This window comes from Anguilla anguilla, chromosome 6 (assembly GCF_013347855.1).
Source record: "Anguilla anguilla isolate fAngAng1 chromosome 6, fAngAng1.pri, whole genome shotgun sequence".
Classification (NCBI taxonomy): Eukaryota; Metazoa; Chordata; class Actinopteri; order Anguilliformes; family Anguillidae; genus Anguilla; species Anguilla anguilla.
In genome coordinates, this window is record NC_049206.1 from 59,575,118 (window position 1) to 59,599,180 (window position 24,063).

Consider the following 24,063-nt stretch of genomic DNA (forward strand, 5'->3'; position numbering starts at 1 on the left):
ATATAAATGCTCAGAGGCACTGACCTTCTTTAGGGACTTGGATATGCAGATACTCTTCTGTAGAAGTCTACACCCCTGAGGTGAAATGGCTCACTTACAAACTCGACAATGGTAAGCTGTAGTTATAACAGGAGCAGTAGTTGATGAGGGACGTATCGGTCAAAAAAAAAGAAGGCTATTCTGGTCTAATAGTAGGGGCTTTATCATTGCCAACAGTCAAGCCATGCTCCAGCAGCGGCCATCTTGGTACACCACTGTGAGCTGAAGGTACGGGAGGTCCATTTCACCCAAGGTCTGGTCCAGAACCACAAAACGTAAAGTACCCTCGTATAAAAGTGGAATTTCCCTTGAACACAAGCTTTCAGCTGAAAAACCACCAGTTTCCACCGCAGTTCCTCTAAGTTACAGGCATAAAAGTGCAAGTAGGACACCGGCCTCGGGGACAGAACTGAGTGCTGGAGCTGAGTTGAGTTTCACGGTCGCTGTTAATTGGAGCTGCAGGAGATAGCAGACTGACGGATTGCGACTTCCTGTCAATTTAAGTTTAGACAGGAAGCTATGGCCTGCAGTCTATATCATACAGAGAAAAATGCAGTTAACTTTCAGGGGGAAAAAGAAACATTCTCAAAACAGAATGGCTGAAGGAGGTTCCAACAATAATTTCCCATACAATACAGAAATATCTGGACAAATAAATACACACATACACACAGATGCTCTCTAGCACGCATGCACACACTTGAAAATATGCTGACCTACATAAACTATTCTAACTTAAATAACAAAAACAAGGACATAACCTTGGAACTTATGCTACATTGAATAAAGGCGAACCACCTTGGTAAGAACTTGAGAGAGAGCGTTCAGAAAGTTGGCTTCCAAAGAACGATTCCGTGACGTTTTTTTTTTTTTTTTTTTTTTTTTTTTTTTTTAAACGTCTGTAAAGACGCCCCTCCTGCCTTTGAAGCGGAAGTCGAATCGCGCGCGCAGTTCTGCGCCTCTCCGCGGAGCGCTCGCTCACCTTCAGCGTGTAGACTCCCATGCGGCCGGGCACTTTGTAGAAAATCCCCTGCTCCCCTCGGGAATTCGTGTGCAGCATCGCATTCAGACACGCCAGCGGGGAGGTGCCGCTAGGAAGAGGGGAGACAGAACCAATTACACGGCAGCTGCCAAAAAGCGCACGGGCGCCTTCCTCTCTGACGGGAAAACAGATTCCCCCCACCCGCTGTTTCGACACCCTTCCCCCCCCCCCCCCCACTTTCTTTTTGCTTTGGGGAAATCAGTCAAAACTTTGAATTTCGACTTTTTTTATCGCGACGAAAAGCGGCGCGTGTTGTCAGATATGCGCGAGGGCTCAGTGGGAGGCTTTTCTTGAGGAAAATCCGTTGCCTGACGCAATGTTGCGTTACGCTCGGATTTAAAAAAATATAGAAGTCAATACTCAAAGCGAACCGTAATAAAACGGCGTTCCCTCTGTACGCTACCGCATGAATTATGGATCTGCAGGATGACAGGTATATTAATAATGTGTAAGTGCTTATAAATAATCTAAATCTCTATTACCATATAAAAGAAGCACAATTGTTATGGAAATCAAGGCATTACACTATAATGGTGTTTGAAGTACGCTGCAGCCGCAGAAGCTGACTGAACTGGCTTAGAAACTGCTTTCTGCGCAACTAACTGCTTTTGGCTGATCCTCTTTAAAAAGGCTCATCGCTATAAAGATCACTGAGCTCACGGGAATCAGGACCTGCATAATCAAAAGTGGCAGGATCCAATGCAAGGGCCTGTTCCCCAGGCCCCGAAGAGCCTCTGGGTCTGCTGGGGTCCCCAGCCCTGGCCCTGGAGAGCCGCAGGGTCTGCTGGGGTCCCCAGCCCTGGCCCTGGAGAGCCGCAGGGTCTGCTGGTTTTTGTTTTACTTCAGAACTAATATCGTTAAAGCAGGTGATCACAGGGTTATCTCACCTGGTCGCATAGTTCTGAATCGGCGGCTGATTTTAAGATGAAAACAGAAATCAGCACACCGTGAAGCTCTACAGAGCCAGGTTATTTAGCTCCAAAGCCCGATTGTTATGAACGTTGTCATGGTGTTTGCAGGTGAGCAAAAATTTGCGACGTTTGGGGGAGGGGGCAAAGCAACAGGGGTGTGCCAGAACAGATTTTGGAGAAGAACAGAACCATAAAAGACTTGCTTATGGTCACACAGAAGCTGCAAGGTTAATCAAATGAAGAAAAAAAACCACACTCGAGTATCCACACTGACAAGAAATTAAGTCTTTTGAATTCATATTACGCACATGAACTGCAAAGCAAACAGCCAAGCTGAGGTACAAAGGACAGAGCAAGGTGGGGAAGGCAAGGGGCGGGGGGGGGGGGGGGGGGGGGCAAGATTCCTTACCCCTTCCAAAAACAAACAAACAAACAAAGGAATAAATTGTTCTTTAATTCACACACGGGCACAAATACACAGCACTACAGAAGCTAAGGACGGCGCCTTTCATTCCCACAATCCTCGGCGGCGAAGCATGCTAACGCGTGTGTTAGAGCAGCCGCCGGTTACTGCCAGGGTGAGAATGGCCTCCATTCGCCAACAGGCTAAAGAGGCTAACAGGCTAAGGAGGACGCCATCTTGAGATGCAGGGAGCTGAGAGGGGAAGCGCTAGCCACTGAGGCTAATAGCTGCTGTCCCTGTTGCGTTTTACTGGGGGGGGGGGGGGGGGGTTGGGGGCGGAGGCAGGTTGTAAACCGTAGGTACATGCAGTACAAAATCATAAAAAAAGAGGGGGTCACGGTTAGTCCATTTTAAAACAGTTAAAAGAGTTAAAAGAGAAGTTTGTTTCTTACCTTCTGGAGAGACAAGAGAGACAATGAAAACCAAAAAGGCAAAGGAATAAAAAAAATAAATAAAAATAATTAGAGGTTTATGAGCAGGTATTCAAACTAATGACAGGGATGGGGGGTGGGGGTGGGGGGGGCACACAAACAGAACAACAATGGTGAACTGCACCTGATCAAAAAGGCACAAAAACACAAACCATGACATATGGGGTGGGGGGGCTTAGTTCATCATCAAAGAAAAACAAACAAAAAAACGAGAACAACAACAGAAACAGCCTTAAAGCCACATCATTTTCTATATTAAGCACTGGTTTAGGTTTGCTGGAGACACAGGGAACGATGTTCAGCATTCATGGAAATACGAATCTGGGATTGAGAACATTCACCCCCATGTTTTTAATAACGAGCAAACAGAAAATAAGCATGAACACAATTCCAACAATTTAATACAGGGTCACAGTGAAGTGTGGATTAGGTAAGTAGCAATCTAAATGTTGAATGTTGACTTGGATAAATATGCAAGTGATTTAAAATATGAATGAGGCCTAGATCTGGTGTTGGAATTCATTTTAGCATCTGCAGTAGAATGATTATTGTGTTTTTGTGGCTCCGTTAACCCGGTCCCACAAAATGTGATTTGCACCACAGGACAAAGTCCTGTGTGTATCACCTCGGGGAAGTCCTGCATAGGTTGCAGTCTTTCATTGATTTGTAGCCTTTAATGAACGTAATACACAGCATATCATTGGCAAGGCAGCTTTTATTTAGATATTAATCAACATGCCATATGCATTTTTTTGCATTTGTTTATGAGATTTTGAGGAGAAGAAAACTCTTCTTTGCAGAACGCTTCTTTGTTTGCAGCTGAACCGATGAACGTGTTTTTCAGACACACGTAACCAAGGGCAGGTGCCAGGCCTCTCTTTCATTGTCATATGTTTTATTTATTTTTAATTTTATTCAACCTTTATTTGACCAGGGTAGCCACGTTGAGCTTTACATCTCTTTTCCAAGATGGCAATGGAGCCTGTGTGCCTTTGGACTGCGGGAGGAAACCGGAGGACCTGGAAGAAACCCACGCGTGCACGGGGAGAACCCACAAACGCCACGCAGAGAGGATCCGGCCTGCCGGGACTCGAACCCAGAACCTCCACCACTTACAAAGACCGGACCGAAGTGGTTTGGGTCAAACTCCCTGCCCTCTACATAGCTGGCCTTGGAACACACAACCTTCTGGATCCATAGCTCTGTTCCCACACTGCTCTTTGGGTAGTAAAAGAAAATGAATAGTGAACTGTGTCTCTAGCAAGTGGGGGCATAAAAGAGTCAGATAGACATCAGCTCTACTGGTTTATATCTCCATCACCTCCCTCCCTCCCTCTCTCTCTCTCTCTCTGATCTAAAGGACTGATAACATCCAGGGGAAAAACAATGAGTTGCGAGCTTCAGTACTAATTAAAATGGAAGGGGTCAGCCTCGTGCAGATGAAATCTAGGTGGTTGTTCCCTTTTAAAAAACGGCAATGTGCACGCTAATGGAAATAACGAACTTATTTGAACCCCCCGCTTGTTAAAGAAAAAAATAAATTGCTTTTACTTCTTCCAACCCATCTTGAAAACCAAGAGCAGGTATTTTTTTTCTACATTGGTTTCCCCCCCGTGACAACAGGTCCTGGCCCGTTGCCAGGGAAACGCGCATCTCGTCCTCATTAAAACGGAACCACTACCCGAATTGATTGGCCAGCGAGGCAATTTCAGGGACGACTTCCAACGGCCTCTAATGACAGCGCGAGCGCACTCACTTTGTCTGGTGCGAAGTTTTCTCTCATTCGTTTTGTTTTTTTTTTTTTTTTTTAAGCAACGCGCAGACAGCTGAGGTCGGCGTCTTGTGTTGTTATGGATTTATCACGCAATTAGCGCTAAACGCGCCGGCTGCCCCTAATGAAGTCAGAGGGGAATTTGTCGCCCGGTGTTTACTGCCTGCGACCACAGACAGCCGCGCCCCGGAGTAAGAGGAGCTACTAATCGGGGAAAGAGCGAAACGTCTTTCTCTCCGAGGTGAGGGAGAGAGCATTTCTCAAAGCTGTGGACCGCAGCCAAGTCCCGCTAAGCATCCGTCAGGCGAGTGTGGCTGTGAACGATGATCTCCCCTCGCGCTTGCGGTGATAAACATCGCGCTTCAGCACTCCGTTTTTCTGGCCACATATTTACCCTGAAAAGTGCGAAAAGGTCTCTTTCTTTCGGGTGCTGTAAATATCGCTCTGTCCCCAAACTCCACCCTACCTAAGGTGAGTCTTGCCACACACACCTTCGGGGGGATATTTTGCTGAACAAACGCGGCTCCGTCCCACGTAAAAAAAAACAAAAAAAAAAACAAACAAAACAAAAAAAAGAACACGGCCGCTGACGTCAGAGGTCCGTTATAAACAGTTCAACGTGCCGGCAGCTCAGACGGCTATGACGTCACCGCGGAGATCTACAGACGGATTGTTTTCACGGCGCTGGCCAACCTTGACCGCGAGGTGAACCGAGGCCATTCCTGCTAGGGGGCGGGGTCTGGTTAAGTTCCAGCGACCATCTGTTAACCCCCCCCTCCCTGCCCCCTGCAGAAACCTATAAGTACAGGACGGATACTCAGTCAGGGTGTTGCCAGTCTTTGTTTAGAGATCCAGTCCCCCATGCACCCCCCTCCCCCCTGCCCCCCTCCTGCCGGGAACAGGCTGCAGAATTAGTAATTAGCTTCCTCGTTATCGCTCGAATGCTTCAGAACCCAACAGAGACCTCCCTCCAGCACCTGCCCGCCGTTCCTCTCTGTCTCAACATGCCCAACCCCGCAGCAGGGCTGGGAAAATGTCCTCAGCATAATATTATTATACGCAATTCATAAACTTATCTTTCACGTATCGATTTTCAGGCAGGAGCTGTGAGTATGTATGTCTGTCAGTGGGGCAAATGGTCCTCAAAGTACTGATAAATAAAATGCAGTATTTTTGTCCAGTGCCCTTAATGGGCGAATGCAGGGTGTAAATTCCGGGTGGACAGGCGATCCATAGGGTACTAAATCTTGCCCTCGGCAAAACATCCCAGATCCATTTCCACGAAGTCCCCAAATCTTGTTTGCGCCAGTATCGATCTTGAGTTTTCTTCTCTCTCATTTTCGGAACGCCCGGTTATATTTGTGTCGGGCCCGTCCCGTCACGACAGCGGCCTGCAAAATTTTGGGAGAGGGGAGAGGCACACCCGCCGTGTCCTTTTCACTCCACCATCCACCAGCTGGGCGTTACAGATAGCAGGTGCCTGATCAACCATTAGGGGGCATGCTGGCGCAATGAGAGGGAGGACATTTCGGCCAACTGTAGGGGCTGGCAGCCAATCAGCACTGCCGTGGGATGCACCCAGACGCTGTTTTAGCAGGGTAAACCAATGGGAAAACAACCAGTACAGTTTAAATTTAAAAATCAGGACATAGATCCAGGAGGAGTTGCTAAGGGCAAACAAAGGGTCCAAAACCTTTATTCCAGCTTCATTCTGATTGGCTAAACTGGCAAAGCCTGGTTTCATGTTAGGGGAGGTGGGTGGGGGGGAGGGGGGGGGGGGGTAGACCCTTACCTTATCTCCTTCAGCCCCTCTCTCTGGATGACTTGGAGGATCTCTTTGTGGCTCATGGCAGTGTTGGGGTACTTCTCCAGCACCTGGAAGCAAACCACAAGAACACTCAGCAGTGAGGAGGAGAGGGGGAGAGGTGGAGAGGGGGAAAGGAGGAGGGGAGGAGAGGGGGATGTATGAATGTATGTGTGCATGTGTGTATGTAAGCATGTATACATGTATGAATGCTTGTATGTATGTAAGTACATATACAGTATGTACATATATTTGTATGTATGTATATGTGCAGTATGTATGTATGTATGCATGTATGCATGTGTGTAAACTGGCAGTTTGAGGATCATGTGACATGACAGGTGGGCTCAGGTGAGACTGGCCCCTCCCTGGAGCCCCGAGTCGCCTCTCAGGGGGCGGAGCCGACGGCGGCGTGAATAATTAACACACCTGTGGCCCCTCGAGCCGGGCCCCACGGGACCATCAGCTCGTTTCCACGTTAAAACCCACCTGGGCCACCAGGGGGCGCTCACACACAATGCCTGGCCTATGGCCCAAAGATCTGAGTTCAGCATCGACAGCAGCAGCGTTCTCTTCCTTCACCCCTCTCAGTGACTTATACACCCTCAGGCCCCCACGCACCAAACTCCCAGATCTCTCAGCGCCACCCGAACAGCCGGCTAATTAACATTATTTATTAATTAGCTAATAATCGTTACAGGGCCCCAGAAAGCCAAAGGAAGGCTGGACCTGTCGCTCTCTCCTGCTCCAGGAGGACGGCACGATCGCTCCGGCGTTCAGAGGAGCGTTATCTTTTACTCAAAAACGGGAAGCTCAACTGATCTTCAAAGCTGCACCCTCTCCGCTCTCCCTCTGATTGGCTGAAGCGTAAAAAAGGGGCGTCAACCGCGCTCGGCCCAGTAACGTTCCCGCCCGCTAGATTCTGTTCCCGATCTCCGATCCCGGATCTGGGCTTTCTGGAACGCAGGTAGACTGACCCTTTTTTTAAAACAGGATTCCGTGCATATTTCCTCCCTCCTTTGCTGCGCATTCCTGAATAAACTGCGTCTTTGTTGTTTTTTTAAGGCTCTTTTTTTCCGGGCGACAGAGCTGCCTGGTGGGTGCCTCGTGCACGTTAGTGTCGTCTGGCTCTTCTGAACGCATCCGCATCCTGTGAAAAGTAATTAAATTGGCAGCGCGTCTTCTTTGGAACGAGCTCCTTAAAAGAGCAAAGCTTCTCTGTCTGTTATGAAGGGGCTTTTCAACATTAACTGCGGCAGAATGGAGACCTTTAACTCCATAACCTGCCACAGCACGGGGAAAAAAACATTATTCTACTACTGCTGGAGTTAAAAAAAAAAAACTATTACCCCACTCTGAAAATCACAGCTGAACGGACAGTGTGTGTGTGTGTGTGTGTGTGTGTGTGTGCACTGTTATACTGTACGTCTCAAAATCACCTGGACTCCAGCTTGTGCGCATACCTGCTCCCCACAAACACCGCCCCCCCCCCCCCCCACATACCTGCCCCCTCCATACACCGCACCCCCCCCATACCTGCTCCCTCCAAACACCGCCCCCCCACATACCTGCCCCCTCCACACACCGCACCCCTCCCACATTCCAGCGCCCCAGACTGGCCGGCTCAGGAGAACAATGAGCTCCTTATTGTAGCCACGGATTCCCCGTCATACGGGAGCACTGTCACTCCCAGACTGTCTGTCTGACAGACACTCCACCTGTCAGTCACTCGGTCTAACAGTCACCCCGCCTGTCAGTCACTCTGTCTAACAGTCACTCCGCCAGACAGTCACTCCACCTGAGGGTCAGAGGCTGGCGGCTGTGGGGGGGGGGGGTCACACTGAATCCTCCTCCACCCGGTAACACCGGTAACACCGAATGACCCCCCCCCCAATCCCCCATCTGACGCCGCCCGCAAGCACGCACGCACGCACGCACACACACACACATCCATGCACACAATTTACAAATATTTTTATTTCTGTCCCAATCACCTCACCCTTCCTCTACACGCCCCCCCCCCCCCCACCCCCACCCCCAAACTTGTAAATGGAGATTTTTTTCCTGCGAAATGCTTCTTTTCCACATGAATGCATCGCAGCTCTTGGAAATGCGTTTCTCTGCTCTGCTGCTGAAACGGTTCTGTCGCCCCAGGGCCCCAACCGTCTGCTACCCAGCATGCACCTTACGTAAATAACTGCCGAAACAAATTTTAAAAAAGACAAAAATGCAGCAAGCTTGCAGGACACTTAATGTGGTACAATCCTGTTTCTTGCTTTACAGACTTTGTTTAGGGACCCACATCTGACTTAAATTTTTCCAAGCAATTATATAATGTCAATACAACATTATTAAGTTGTATGTATTACGTGTCAGTAGTTAAAGTCGTCAGCAGTGTCAGTAGTTAAAGTGGTCATCAGTGTCAGTAGTTAAAGTAGTCAGTAGTGTCCATAGTCAAAGGAGTCAGTAGTTAAAGTGGTCAGTAGTGTCAGTAGTAGTTGAAGTGGTAATAGGGCAGTAATAGGGAATCTACTAGGCAAATAGCCATGGTGGTGGGGGAGTGTACAGACCAGGATATTACACTATCGGTTAAAAAACAGGAGACTGAAAGGAAGGCGTCCCGATGAATTTTCACTTTCTTATTTGTACGCGCACAACACCTTCAATGCACCTGTTCAACTCGAGCGAGGGCCAACCGGTGGAGAACAAAGTGAACAAGTGCTCCTCAGCCATTCCACCAATCAGAAAGCAGCTGAGAACAAGAGTCCTCCAATCAGAAAGCAGCTGACAAAAAAAAACACAGTTCTCTGAGGAGGAAACACCTTCTACCGGCGACAGCAGCCGATAAATTATTCAATAACAAGCGGGGGGGGGGGGGGATAACAAGCGCTGTGGAACTCCTGCAGCCAGCAGCGTCGTATGGGGGGGGGGGGGGGATAACAAGCGCTGTGGAACTCCTGCAGCCAGCAGCGTCGTACGGGGGGGGGGGGGGGTCAGGGGGGGTTAGGAACAGTAACAGGGGCCCTCGCAATACTGTGCTGTAATTGTGCAGGGATGGGAGGTGGCCTGGGGCGGGGGGGTGGGACCCAACGTGAGATCTTCCCATGGGGCCCAAAATCCCTTGTGGCCCCCTAACCCCCCCCCGTAGCAAACCATTCGATGAGCCTCGAGAACAAAAATAAGGGAGACGATGATCAGTGGCTCAAATTCTTAACCACGGACACAGAACTAGGTTACATCCAGATGTAGAAACACGATTGCTTATTTGCGCTTGCCAAAGATTTCTTATTTGATGTGCAACAAGCTTTAAATACTAATGGTTATTTACTTTCGGTACTGTTGTTTTATTTCCATTGTTGCATAAAAGTGAGAATCAAATTAGAACGATAGCATGTTAACGAAAACTTAACTAAACTCAGCAGTTCGTTTCTGTGTCCCCTGTAGAGGACAGGAGTCTCTGGCCTTGATCTCAAGAAACATATGGGCTATTGTACTATTCTGAAACCCACACTACAAGTGACACTCAATAAAATTAATATTTTCATCGCAACATGTTTTTGTCATCCAAGACGCTTGTATTATGTAAAAAAAAATTACATTCTTAAACGTTATTTCTGCCAAGTCTCAGGAAGATAAGAAGTAAAAAAAAAAAAAAAAATCAATTAAAATGCCCCACAACCGTCCCCCCCGCCCCCCCCCCCCCAAAAAAAATGCCCCAGATCTCACTCATGCTGTGCCCTGCTTACTGACTGCGGCAGTTTGGTCTCCTGGCGATGAGGCACCAGACACAACACTGGGCAAACGCAGGCGTGCGAATCTCAGACGGCCTTCAGCATGTCTCAGCCAATCAATTAAGGCCGGATGCAAATGCGACCTTTCCGTGACCTCCAGATTAATAAAATCTCTCAGCCTGCTGCCAGGAGCCGTTCCACTTACCAGCAGCGCGGTGCGGCTTCTGCACCAGGCTCCTTTCATCACTGCGACAGGTGATCATACGCCCCCCCTCCGCCCCCACATGCCCCCCCCCCCCCCCGCCACCCCCACACACCCCCCTTCCCCCACATGCCTGCATTTAAAGTGTTCAATAAGCCAGAAGACAGCAGAAGGAAACTATGGGAAATAATATCAACTCCTTCTGATCTAAAGCATTAAAGTATGGAACAGGAGAGCCCTGTCGGTTCTGTTATGGATATTCACTTCCGATGAACAGTCCCAAACGGATGCACTTTTGATTGGCTGCTCATTAAACAAATGCCCTTCTGATTGGCAGGACACTAAAAGGATGTGCTTCTGATTGGCAGCCCACTCAACGGATGCGCTTATGATTTGGCTGCCCACAAAATGGATGTGCCTCTGATTGGATGCCCACCAAATGGATGCACTTCTGATTGGCTGCCACCTAAATAGATGTGCTTCTGATTGGCAGCCCACTAAACAAATGCGTTTCTGATTGGCAGCCCACTAAACAGAAGCGCTTCTGATTGGCAGGGCACTAAATGGATGCACTGATGATTGGTTATAATGGAAATTGCCATGTTGCTCACGTAAGCAACACTTTCTCAAAAAAGACCATTACCAGATTCTCCAGCAGTGGGCAGTATAGGAAGCCTCTTGACTTCAGGACGATTAATTTCAAACCTCAACTGAACGAAATTGGCTATTTTCTAGAATTTATTTCAGTAGGCTCTTTATGTGTAACAGTATTTTTAAAAAGAGATGATTTTGATTATGCAGGTGTCTGTTTCTCCGTGCTGGCTTGCACGCCGTCGCCGTGGAGATGGAGGCGGGCCTCCAGAGACCGTGGGAGGGTGGGACAGGTGGCGGTTTCGCTGGAGCAGATGTCTGTGTTTAATATCCTTCACTGCGGTGGAAGGAAGCAGGGGTCTCTGCAATCATCTTTCCCCACAGAGAGGAGCTGTGAGCACACACACACTCACACACACATACATACACACACACTTACACTCACACACACACACCCATACATGCTCTCACACACACACACACACACACTCACACCAATACACAATCACTCACACTCACTCACACCCACTCACACACACACACACACTCGCACTCACACACACACTCACACACACAGACACACACTCATGTGCATATGTATGCACTGTATCTTAAGTCTTACTCAGCCAATAGAGAGAGCCCGAAAGAATGAATAATGAATGAGGAACATGTGGAAACTTTTCAGTCGTGCATATTTAATGAGCTGCTGTTTCAGTTCGCTTGTGCTGGTGCACACATTTAAAACGACTGTCTGGCATTTAAATAAAAACACGCTGCAGCTGTCACAGCAGTTCGGGGTGTTGTCCTTCACCCGCGACATGCACACGCACAGCACCGCTTACACACGTCACATTCTTTTAAGAAGGGTGTCATTCGAGAGGAAAAGCTATAGTCACATTTTCATCCAAAGGGCACTTATTAGCCTACCTGTTCTTTAAGGTACTAAAAAGCAGCTAACTAAGTAGCCTTTTTATGAGCATGTATGACATTCTTAACGCCGTGCTGGGGCAGTACCAGAGTAGTGTTTTTTTCACCCAATTATGACTGTGTTTGCCTTGTGGGGACTGATGATTCGGTCCTCACAAGGGCAGCTAACCATGGAAAAGTGAGGACCCGAGATGGGGACGCACCTCATCGCCTAGACCTCCACCGCGGAAACCACAGCAGCCCGATTATTACGCACGTTTGGCCTTCGGTTACACTGGCGAGGATTCTGAAGAACCATTTATCCACCCCGCAGAAGGGCAGGTTTTCTGGAATGTTTCTTAAACATTCTAAGTCCGTGTTCTAGAACTCCGTTGCTCTCGGTTACCAGCAGCAGCGACTGTTACAGCGGCGCTAGAACGTTCCGTTAAGAACCTTCCGAACACGGATTTGTGACCTCACACCTTAAGAAAGATTTCTGGGCTTTACAGCTTCGCTCTTTTCTCTGCGGGGGAAGGGGGGGGTCTGACTGTACCCTGGGGGGGGGGGGGACCGACAGAGCGGACCTGGTCCTGCATAAGAGGCTCTCCAGACAGCGAGAACCTGCTCGCCCTCCTGAAGGTCACAGATGGTGCTCCATCAGAATGAGTCAGCGCCTTGCAGCAGGATGTGGGCTCTTACCAGGTCAGGCCCCCGTCCTTTTCACTGAAGAGCTTTCCCTTCCCTTCCAAGGCCAAGTCTAAAAAGGTTAAATAAACATGACAGTTTCCAGCCCTCAGTCCAACTAAAAAAACATTATATAAAAATAAATACACATAGCCTTTCTTAAATTATAATAATTTCAACAAATATCAAAGTTTTTTTTACACCCGTCAGTAGAAACCACCAATGAGAAAAAACCCAAAAACCACACAGCCCGGGAATCATGGGAACTGTTCTCAATGCCAGTCAGTCTCCTGCAAGCTCCGCCCACAAAGGATCCACGCACAATTAACTTTAATCCAGAGGCTACAGGTGTGTCCAGAAAGCACTCAGCAAATGAGTGTCAGGATTAAGAGAGTGAAAGAGAAAGGGAGAGAGAGAGACAGAGAGAAAGCATGAGAGAGTGAAAGAGAAAGGGAGAGAGAGACAGAGAGAGAGTGTGAAAGAGAGAGGGAGAGAGAGAGTGAAAGAGAAAGGGAGAGAGAGAGAGAGAGTGTGAAAGAGAGAGGGAGAGAGAGTGAAAGAGAAAGGGAGAGGGGGGGGAAGGACATGATCTGCGCAAAGATGGTGAAAAAAACAAGACGTGTGTTATATCGCAAGTCAGTGCAGAACAATGTCCGTAATGTCGCAGCCATATTTGTAGTCTATCAGGGAACTCCCTGGACATGCACTGACACTGCTCAATATTAATACATCAGAGTCTACATGAATATTCAAGCTGCACTTTGACATTCAGAACAAAAATGATTGAAAGCAACTCGGCTAGCTGGCGAGCCAGTCTATCTGCCAGTTGCATGTGAAAAATGTGACAGCATGAACAAATTCTATGAGTTATTCAATCCGGCACGAAAAATTCCCAGGCAAATGTCAAAACAACTTCATAAATATGCATGAAGAAGAACCGCACAGAACGGTGCGAGTGTCATATAAAATGACTTTTAACACAACTTGTCGTCACTTTTGCTTTATCAGAACACTTTCTAAACCACCTCAGCACGACCAATCAAACACTCAAAAAAATATGACTTGTTTAGTCAGCATACGAAATAGCTCACTTGTGACAAGTAGTGCAAGCTGATCCACGCATTTACACTGAAGAGCAAATGAATAAATAATAATAATAATAATCACCAGACATTTGGCCATTGATAAATAATGTGCTTCCCTGCAGGTTTGGCAGCCAGTTACAGAGCCTACACACACACACTCGCATGTGCACACACACATTTACACACAACACACGCAAACTCTCTCTCTATCACACACACACACACTCTCTCTCACTCACACACACACACACGCATTCGCTCTCACACACACACACTCACACGCACTCGCTCTCACACACACACTCACACACACACACACTCTCTCTCACTCACACACACACTCACACGCACTCTCTCTCACTCACACATACACGCACTCGCTCTCACACACACTCACACACACACCCACTCCCTCTCTCTCACAAACACACATACACACACACACACACCCACTCCCTCTCTCTCTCTCACACACACACATTCTCTCTCTCCCTCTCTCACACACACACACACCCACTCCCTCTCTCTCTCTCACACACACACTCACACACACTCTCTCTCTCACACACACACACACACACACTCACACGCACTCTCTCTCTCACACACACACACACCCCGCCCATAAGGACACTGCACTGAGCCCCAGCGGGATTAGTCGATCTCTCATTTCACCTGCGCTACAGCAAAGCGCCAACACCACCACAGGAGAGAGAGAGAGAGAGAGAGAGGAGGGAGGAGGGGGGGAGAGAGAGAGAGAGAGGAAGGAGGAGGAGGAGGAGAGAGAGAGAGAGCGAGAGAGAGAGAGAGGAGGAGGGGGGGAGAGAGAGAGAGAGGAGGAGGGGGGGAGAGAGTCAGAGAGAGGGAGAGGAAGACAGAGAGAAGGGCAGATTGAGTGTGTATGAGAAATAAAGAGGGAGAGGGCGTGCAAGAGAAAGACTGTGTGAGTATGACAGCGCAAGAGAGTAAGAGGGAGAGTACATGCATGTGTGTGTGTGTGTGTGTGTGTGAGAGAGAGAGAGGGAGCGAGAGAGAGTTTGTGTGTTTATTATTTCCTTCTTTGGCTATAGAAGGGTATGCTTGTCTGTCGTGCCCCCCCTTGATCCCCCCCCCCCAGCGGCTTTAAAACAACAACCAATCAGGGGTCTCCACCCCATTGGCTCTAAAAAAAAAACATCCAATCAGGCCTCTGCCCTAACCCTGGGCCTTTTCTCCAGGGCACCACACCCAGAATCTCCCGACCAATCAAGACACGTCTTATTGAGCCCATGTTGCCATCGGCTGGCCGGTCATCTAATCAACCAATCAAATTTGTTTTAAAATGTGCAAATACATAAGAAAAACCATTCCGTTACACAACATTAAAAATCACTAAACATTAAAATCACTGAGCAAATGTTCTTGGCCAGAGTCTCAGAACTATATAAGTGCGATATAACCAATAAGGCACAGAAGGCCTATTCAGAGTCAACTGAGGTACCAACAATTACTATTTTAAACAACAGAAAATACCACCGTACAGGTAACCTGTTATTTGACCAGCTATACCTGTACTAAAAAGGGCCAGGGGAGCCATGGGGTATACTGAGCAGGTGGGTCTTTAGTCCGCCAGAATATTTCCCATGCAACAGTCAAGAACTTACTCAGCTGACAGCGCTGAAGAAAATGAAGAGATATGCATTTGAACTATGCTGGCCTGTGACCAGCTGGATTCCCCAACGCCATTATTCAAAGGCTGTGTGAGGAAACCCAGGCCACGGCGAAGCAGGTTTAACAGTGGATGCGAAAGTCTGCAGCGAATGGGGATGCATTTTTTGCGTTTTGTGCTAATCAAGTTTCATAGACTGTGTTTTTTTCCCCCCCCAGTTAAATGCATCTGCTCCGGTAAATTTGGTTTTTTCTCAGTCCAGTGAGGCCCTTGTCTTACACGGCAGGATGCCATTATCTCAGTGCTTGCCAAAAACGAAATTGGAAAGAGCACTGCTAGTATAGGACTCCAATATCGCGCGGTATTCTCACACGAACTCATCTGCAGGGTGGGCTGTCAGACAGCCTGCAGGGCGACGAGCAATCAGTCTTAGCGCCACCCACTGACGGGAGGACAGGCCTCAGTGTGTGTTAGCACCCCCTGCTGGTCAGGCGGGGGCCTGCAGGTCCACCTGTTAAATTGGACATTCCAAAATTGAGAAGAAAGGGGAGAAGATAAAAAAGGGAGGGGGGGGGGGGGCAGGTGGACAGAGCCAATCAGAGAAGCCGCAGCGGGACTAACACCCGGGCAGAACTCCGTCTGTCGCCGTCTCTCCAGCGTGAGTCACGGCCGCTGCCGGGAGAGCCGGATGTTCCCGGGGAAGCGGCGGGTGGAACCCCTAACGCGGGGGGGCTGGGGACGCGTGTGGCGAGAGGGGGGGGAAACACCCGCTCCCCCCCCCCCCCGCGGGCTCTTTATCGGAAGCCCAGTTCCGCCAAAAAAAAAGAGAAAAAAAAAAAAGCGTGTGACCCAGCCGGCCGGCGCTGGCGGCGTTCCTGTCCTGGGCTCCCGCCCGGAGGAGACCGCACAGCTGGCGAGCTCACGTCCGCGCTCACTTCCTTCCTGCCCAGCCGCGCGCGCACACGCACAGGGAGGGAGGGGGGGAGCGGTCGCCCCGGAGACCGGCGGGTGAAGCGCGCGAGGGTTTTAACGAGCCATGACTCATTTCCTGTGTGTGCGAGACACTGACCCCCCCCCTCCCTGCCGATTCCCGATGAGGACGAGCCGGGGACACGAATCCGCTGATTATTCCCGACCGCAGCGCAGGAATGTCGGCGCTCCCGAGCCGGCTGGCAGCGGACAAGTAAACCGCGAGGCACATGGCGGTACGCGGTACGCGATCCAACCCCCCCCCTCTCCCACCTCCCCCCCTCCCTCCACCGCACCCCCTTACAACCCCATCCCGAGTCAACCACCTGGTTTTTTTAAAAAAAACGCTAGATTCAATGAAGCGAACTCTCGCTGCTCGCCAGGGAGGCGATTTCTTCCACTAACACGCAGAAAAAGAAAAACAAACATTCAGAACGAGTTATGAAAACTGAAACAGAAAAACAGCGCGCAAAAAAAGTGTTCTTTAAGAACGCAGTGTGACCGAATTTAAACAACAGCAGCAATTAAACAGGGAAGAGGCAAAGCAGCATGTCACTCCAGGATGGACTTCTCTACGGTACACTCCACATCTGGCTCCATTAACAACCTGATTTCCAGTAAAAACAAAACAACAATAGCCTAATAAAAAAAAAATTTTTAAATGGAGAAAAAAAATGGTTTTGATTTGTTCTGCTCGAGTCGAGCGCCTTCTGATAAAACACACAGCCGCTAACGAACACACAGCTGGCTTTTTACAAGGCTTCGCTGCAATAAAGCATCCGGGCCGGTTTCACTGGCATGGGAGAGGGCTTGTGTTCACTCGACAGGAACAGTGTCCCTGATCCGTGCTGTGTGCAATAAGTGACATCAGACTTGTTTTCTTTTTGCTTGAAAACTTGGAAGGACACAGCTTTGTGTATTTGTTTAGTTTTTTTGGTGGTGGGGAAAGGGGGGGGGGTCATTCTGGCACAATTTGGTTCGGTTGGTGGTTTGCGTCACTTCACTGACCCTCTGATGCCAAATTTGGAAGATTTTCAAGCAAAAATATTAACAGGGCGTACTAGAGCGCCTTCTCACAACAACAACAAAATCATTAGCAGACCCCAAACATCCCAACCATTTCCCCCCAACAGCAACCCAACAATCCATCCACAAACCTGGGCTTGATTTTTATTTTATTTTATTGTATTTTATTTTTTGCGAGAACTCCCGGACGGTTTCTTCGTGAGCTCAGGTGTGAGGTGCGGGCCACACCTGAGGCCAGCCGCACCCTGACGGAGGCCCCGCACGCACGTCAACCACCTGGAGCGGCGTAAACACAGAGCGGGTTTTTTTTCTTTTTTTTCCCGTCGCCGTGACAGCGGGAAAGCATCCGGAACGTTGGGACTGCGGGGATCATTAGATTAAGTGGATTTTCCACTTGTGATGTCATCGTTCCGCCGCGGTCAGGGCCTGGAAGGGGGGGGGGGGGGGGGGAACCAAGGCAAGGGGATTCTCTTTTGACAGCTGAGGGAAAACAAAAAACAACACTGACCTCCAAATTTGGAGATTAAAAATGCCCATTCAACAGTAGGGGGGATGGGGGACAGCACCTCAGAACACAGAACACGATGATCTATGGAAAGGTCCAAGGTTCCGTTTTTAGTGGCAAAGGGCTATTTAGCTGCATCAAACCATAGCACGTTTTTTCCCCCCCCGAATTCTGACCTGTAGATTAATAGAGTAAGAGCACACCTGAATGTTTACTAAACTGGGACTCTGGGAAGAAACAATTTTTTCCACACTGAGATCCTCCCTTCACATCGACCTCCGTGCGTCATCTTAATTAAGGTTCTACTCTCTCCGCTCTCTCCGGAAGCTTCCGCCCGCGTCTGCACCCCGTATTCACTGCTCACGGCTTCCTGGATTCAGCTCCTTCCCCGGAAATTAACGGCTTTCAGGTTGCGTAACAGACCGCGCTGAGATACGTTAGCGTTAGCTTCGCAGAGCACCCTCCTCCGGGATTATCTGGGGCAACGACGGGTAGATTTTAATCAGGAAGAGGCCAGATGTTTACCAACAGAAATTCAGGAGCGTCAGCAGGGCTCCACCTCAGTTTTGTGTATGTAACCTTTTCCGGATTCCCTTTCCTTGGGGAAAAAAAAAAACTACATATCCCATTACGGAGCTGGTGACCCAGTGCACAGTGCCACAAAGTAACATCTCGCACGGGCTGATGGGAGGTGGAGTCCAAAACCCATTGTAGCAGAGGTCTGCGACTGTGGTCCAGGAGAGCAGAAGGATATGCTGGTTTCTGTTCGTTATGTTCGTCAGTTGAATTGATTGATTGATTGATTGATTGATTGATTGATTAAAGCGGCTAATTATTACCTCGCCTCCGCAAGTCGGTCGCTAAAATTGCTTCTCGGCCCTGGTGCCGCTTCAGTGTGGTCTTTAGGCCACGTTTACGGCCACATAAATTCACACAGAATGTGAAACGCAAACCGCGCGAGTCCTCCGGGAGGGGAAAGGACGGCTCCTCGTCTTCGTTTCCCGAGCGCCGGGCAGGATGTTTTCCTTCGCAGGATGTTCCGTTCCCCCTTCACGGTCGATTAGCCGCGGCACGTTCCACAATCGAAATTTCACACCTGCCCGAAACAGACGGCAGACATTATCTCAGAGCGTCTGGGGCTGAGCGACAGCGCCGCTCGCTCACTCTCACTCTCTCTCTCTCTGTCTGTCTCTCTCTTTCTCTCTCTCTGTCTGTCTGTCTCTCTCTCACTCTCTTCCCTTCTCTCACTCACTCTCCCTCTCTCTCTGTCTGTCCCTCTCTTTCTCTCTCTCACTCTCTTCCCTTCTCTCTCTCACTCTCTCTCTCTCTCCGCCTGACCTGCTCCACAAACACAGAACAGGACGGTCAGAATATTCTTTCATTAAAAACAAAAAACACCCCCCCCCCCCTTTGGTTTTTAAAGGGGCAGGTTAGGCTTCCGTCCTCCCCACTTCTTAACTACGGGGGGGGGGGGTGGGTTCCGGTTGGTAACAGGGTTTTTTTTCCCGGTGCTACGTTACGGTGAAGAACACACCCGTTCCCCACAGTGCCGTCCCCACAGTGCCGTCCTTGGTCCTGCCTCCCAGCCGGTGGAAGAGGCTCGTGGAAAGTGTGCCGCGGTGGAGTGTTTTTGGCTTCGACGGTAAGGAGACGGGGTTTCTCATTTCGAGAGCCGAATCGGGGGCGTCCGGCAGAGAGCCTCGCTGACATCACCGTACCACATGACTTCTCTCTTTCGACGCGCAGGAAGCATTAGCGTACACTAGCTGGCTGGGGGGGGGGCGCACAGGGAAAAGCCAATGAAAATTCTGGACTTCCCTGCTTTCTGGGGCCTGTACTACCCTGTGCTTTCCAAACCACACACCTCACTGCCAGTTCCTGGAATTTAGATGACTAAAAAAGAAAAAAAAAAAAAAAAAGAAAAAAACATTTCCACTGGCTCATGAAAATGGAGGTTAATGGACACTCATACGCCAGTTAATCATTTTATTTTTGCCAGAGTTTCACAAGAAGAGAGGCAGAGCCCACCCTGACCGCACATTCCGGAGCTGAATATCTGGTAAGGCTAAACAATCTGCGCCTACGGTTAAACGCACTTCCTCAGTCCCAGCATGCACCAGGGCAGAACTCAATCTGCCCCTCAGACAGCGATTAGTCTGGCCTTAGGAAAACGAAACTCGGGATACACACAATTCCGTAGAACATGCAGTTCCATAGAACTAGCAGGTGGAACCCTGAACTATTTTGTGTGTGTGTGTGTGTGTGTGTGTGTGAATGTATGCGGTATGCGCGTGTCTGGGTGTGTGTGCGCGTGTGCATGTGTGTGTGTACGATTTGTGTGTGAGTGTGTGTGTGTGCATGCGTGTGCTTGCATTTGTGTGTGTGTGTGTGAGAGAGAGAGAGAAACAGACAAGGCCACAGCTCCACCTCCTCCCAGGTTTGGTGGAATGACATCAGCCTGCTCCCCATTGGGTATCGCCGTGGCGACAGCATAAAGATGCCAGCCATACATCGGTCTGATCTGAGGAAAAGTGACCCGTTTCAGGGGAAGGAACTGGGACTCTGTATTGGGAGGTTGCAGGTTCAAATTCCAGGCGTGGCTCTCTACTCCTGTGCCCCGGGGCAAGACACTTTAACCCGAAATCTTTCCTCAGTCACGATCCAACGACACGCATGAATAACGGCGAAAGAGCGATGTCATCATTTATTCGTGCGCGTAAATCAATAAAGAATAAACGGAATGAAACAAACAAAAAAAAAGCCAAAGGACAACCAGGAAAGTCTCATGTCAGGTTCTTCGTACACAGTGGGAGGAAATTTCTGAGAAGTAAATTCCAAGAACTTGAAAATGTCACACGGCAAATTTGCTTTGGCTCAAATGTCAGTGACCATGAAATGACTGGAGAGAAAAAAACGCATTTCCAGGCAACCTCAAGAGTCCATAACGTTGGTATATCTTTTTTTTTAAATTTTTTTTAAACTGTTACAAAGAAATTCTGACATTTTTGACATTCCAAGGTTTCCCGTTTAAAGGAAAAACATTTTTCCTTACAGGTGTGGGTGGATACATTAGTTTGGTCACAATAAATTGTTTTAAAACAAGGCTTTAAACAGGCGCTGCACAACTTCTGTCTTCAACTTTAACAAGGTACTATTGGCCTTATTCTTACACCCCAAGCTGTGACGTCAGATTTGAGGCAGAGACCAGATCTTACCATGCACGTTACGGATTTTAATGGATCTACGTGTAAAGAGGTCTGGTGGCTATATACCTTTGTTTCCGAAGATTAGTATAATCCTACGTTGCCTGAATAGCATCCCCCGAATAAAAACGATATACGATCTCCAGACCACCGACTGGCTAACAACCATAAAGCCCGTGACATGACCAATTACCAGACAGAAGAAAGCCACGCCAGACAGGTCCTTTCCCTTTTCAGTGGTCACTCTTCGTGCTCACAAGCGCCAAATCAATGTGACCCCATATATTTTCCTTCCGTGCGGATGTTTCCACGGCGGTCTTTGTCAGCAAACAAGCCGATTTACTGCCGCATCACCCTCGGGCGGCACCGTGTACGACAGAACCCGCGATTTACTCCATCGTCCATAATCACCGCTGCCATCGGCGGCACAGGACGAACCCTAATTACATGGGCCTTAATACTTCAAAGGAGCGAGCAGGTGAATCTTTGCAAACGCGTTAATGGGGATTGCGGTGTCCTGGCTTGAACTTCTCTTTCTCTTACCCTGGTCTAAATGGTGCTGCAGTTGCCTGAGTTTGGCTGTCTGTCTCTCCACCCACACGAAGGGGTTGAAGACAGGATTCTCAGCCACCAGAGGGGCAAGTAGGAACAGGAGGGTGGGGTTCTACCATCCTTGTACAGCACCTTTTCGATTTTAATAAAAATTTTATTGTAGGTATATTTTAATTTTTCGACTTTTAATAAAACTCCCAAAATATTGATTCAGGTTTTCATACAAAATAACAGTGAAAACCCAACATGTGAACTATTAAATTAATCTTACATGATCTGTTAATTTACAATAGCCAAATAGCTAGAAATTAGCAGTCGGTAAAACAAACTGATATAGAGTATATTTTTCGTCTAGCTTGATGAGAAAAAGAAAAACGCATTTAATCATACGTTTAAGCATAACACATGCTGAGAGACGGCATAAAACAATTATACCGAAGCCAACTGGACTGAAATAATGGGTTGACATTGTTTTTCCTACATTAAATATTGTTTTGACTTTAGCAATGTACAGACATCTGTTAGCGGTGTTTTAGCCCTAAGGCAAAACTGTACGGTGCTGTCACGTGTAGGGTTGTAGGCTAATACACAATACACATCTAGGTTAATACAAAACAATACGGAAAATGACATCTGGGGGTTCTAAGAGCACAGTTGCCTAAATCTTGAAATAGTATTTTAAAATATTTTTGTTGTTGTTGGCGTTGTTGTTATAAAACGAATTTCGTGTAAGCGAATGCAATTAAGGCTTTATTTCTTTTCATAAATCATTGAAAGCAACGACTATTTCAGCAGGTTCCAGCCGGCTTCGCGCTATTGCGCGCTCCACTAAGGAAGGTTTTGGTTAATAATAATGCAAACTTCATCGCCGAAGGCTACTCGTTTTACTGAATAAACAAAATGTTAAAATCAGCACAACACGCATCCAGACCACTGCACATGGCTCGTCGTTCACCTTTCATACCACGACCGAACAAAATACTCTTAACTCTATCACCACCTTAATTCTTCCCAAGTGCAGCTTCGCTCGACATTGTTGATCCACCTTTAGTAGGCAGCTAATTAGCTAGCGAAGTAGATAGAGAAAGCTAGCACACTACCGTCGACAACCTAACGATAAAACACAGAGTTGCATTTACCGCTATAAAGTACCGTAAAATAATTAAAATATCGCACTTCACCGATCATGTACATTCCATTATTGCTATTTCAAACGCTCTCTCGCGTAAGCTACGTGAAGCTACCGTATGCTACAGTTTCCCAAGCATTATTCGTTATTGTTACCAAACTGTCAGTGACGCTCGTTTCATGCACCTTGAGCTTGCTAGACAGCTCGGTAAAAGTCAGTTAAAGACCACGAAAAGAAGTAAAACTAAGTGCTTTAAACGTGTTTTCCTCTTCAAACTCGACAGCACGCCAAACACTTGCGCCCAGGCAGGACAGTGTGTACGTGATCTGGGAACACGGTAATGTCATGCGCGTGAAGCAGGTCTGGCGCCGTGCTTCACTTCAGCTAAAGAAAACAAGCGCCCGACACAAATCTCAGAAGTTCGCCACATAAAAAAAACAAACAGTGTCAAGCCGACCAACTATTCAGCAGCGACGGAGAATATTGCATAAAAACCGACGTAACGTTTAAAAATGTATTTCCGTTGCTTGACCGACCGCGAAGCAGGCCTTGCTTTACACACCCAATAATCCATTTCCACCAGCGGGTCATGAACTCATAAACACCTAGTTGCACTAGTGGGAGCACGGAGCGGCTTAGCCATTTGAAAACAAGCACAACAAACGGCGAACAAACGCGCTTTCTTACCGTTTTGGCAGCCTCTGCCCACGTCCTCCCTTTCTTCTTCCTCGGCTTGTCCCTCATGACTGCGGTTGGAGCGCAACCGGCGGCTCGATTTTGTGCTCGTGTTGCCGTATTTGTGGGATTGTTGCTGTAGTTACAGTGGAATAGCTACTGCCGCTGCCATGTTGGGTTTTTACTGTAAGGAGCGGGTCATGTGACGGCGAGGGAGACGTCATCTTACTGTACAAATGACAGCTGCGTTTAGGGTATCCCACCCGGGTATTTGTAGGTAAATTCTATTCCGACGACCTTACGGTGCGCAACAGCCGGAACCATGTATTTTATGGGAAAAGCAGGCTACCATAATGACGTAACGTGAAACGAAATGGACACCGGTGGCACACGAACGCCAAATGGACAATCGGTAAAATAACACTTGTTGACATGTTTTGAACATGCACTTTTGCGCATTTATCGTAATTATTCGACGGTTATATTCGTTATTTTGAAATGCATTGTAATATTTTTTCAAAATTCTCAATATTAATGTGACAGCAGTGTTTATGCCTTCGTGTATTAGAACCACCATATCTCTCATGTAACATTTTAATATCTATATTCATTATAGCGCGTGGCCGTGACTACTTTGGGTCGTTAGCCATCATTTATTTCAATTTTACATGACACATACTTTTCATTGTTTTAATC

The 24,063-nt window shown here is 48.1% G+C and overlaps 1 protein-coding gene across 1 annotated transcript in view; it reads right to left on the minus strand.

Moving 5' to 3' along the window:
- asxl2 (ASXL transcriptional regulator 2) overlaps positions 1–23,671 on the minus strand; it is a 58,339-nt gene extending 34,668 nt beyond the window's left edge. Inside the window, 3 exon segments of the mRNA XM_035422570.1 lie at positions 1,022–1,130; positions 6,450–6,532; positions 23,380–23,671. Coding sequence (XP_035278461.1) covers positions 1,022–1,130; positions 6,450–6,532; positions 23,380–23,436 — 249 coding nt within the window. The 5' untranslated portion in view covers positions 23,437–23,671.
- Positions 23,672–24,063: the final 392 nt, after the last annotated feature.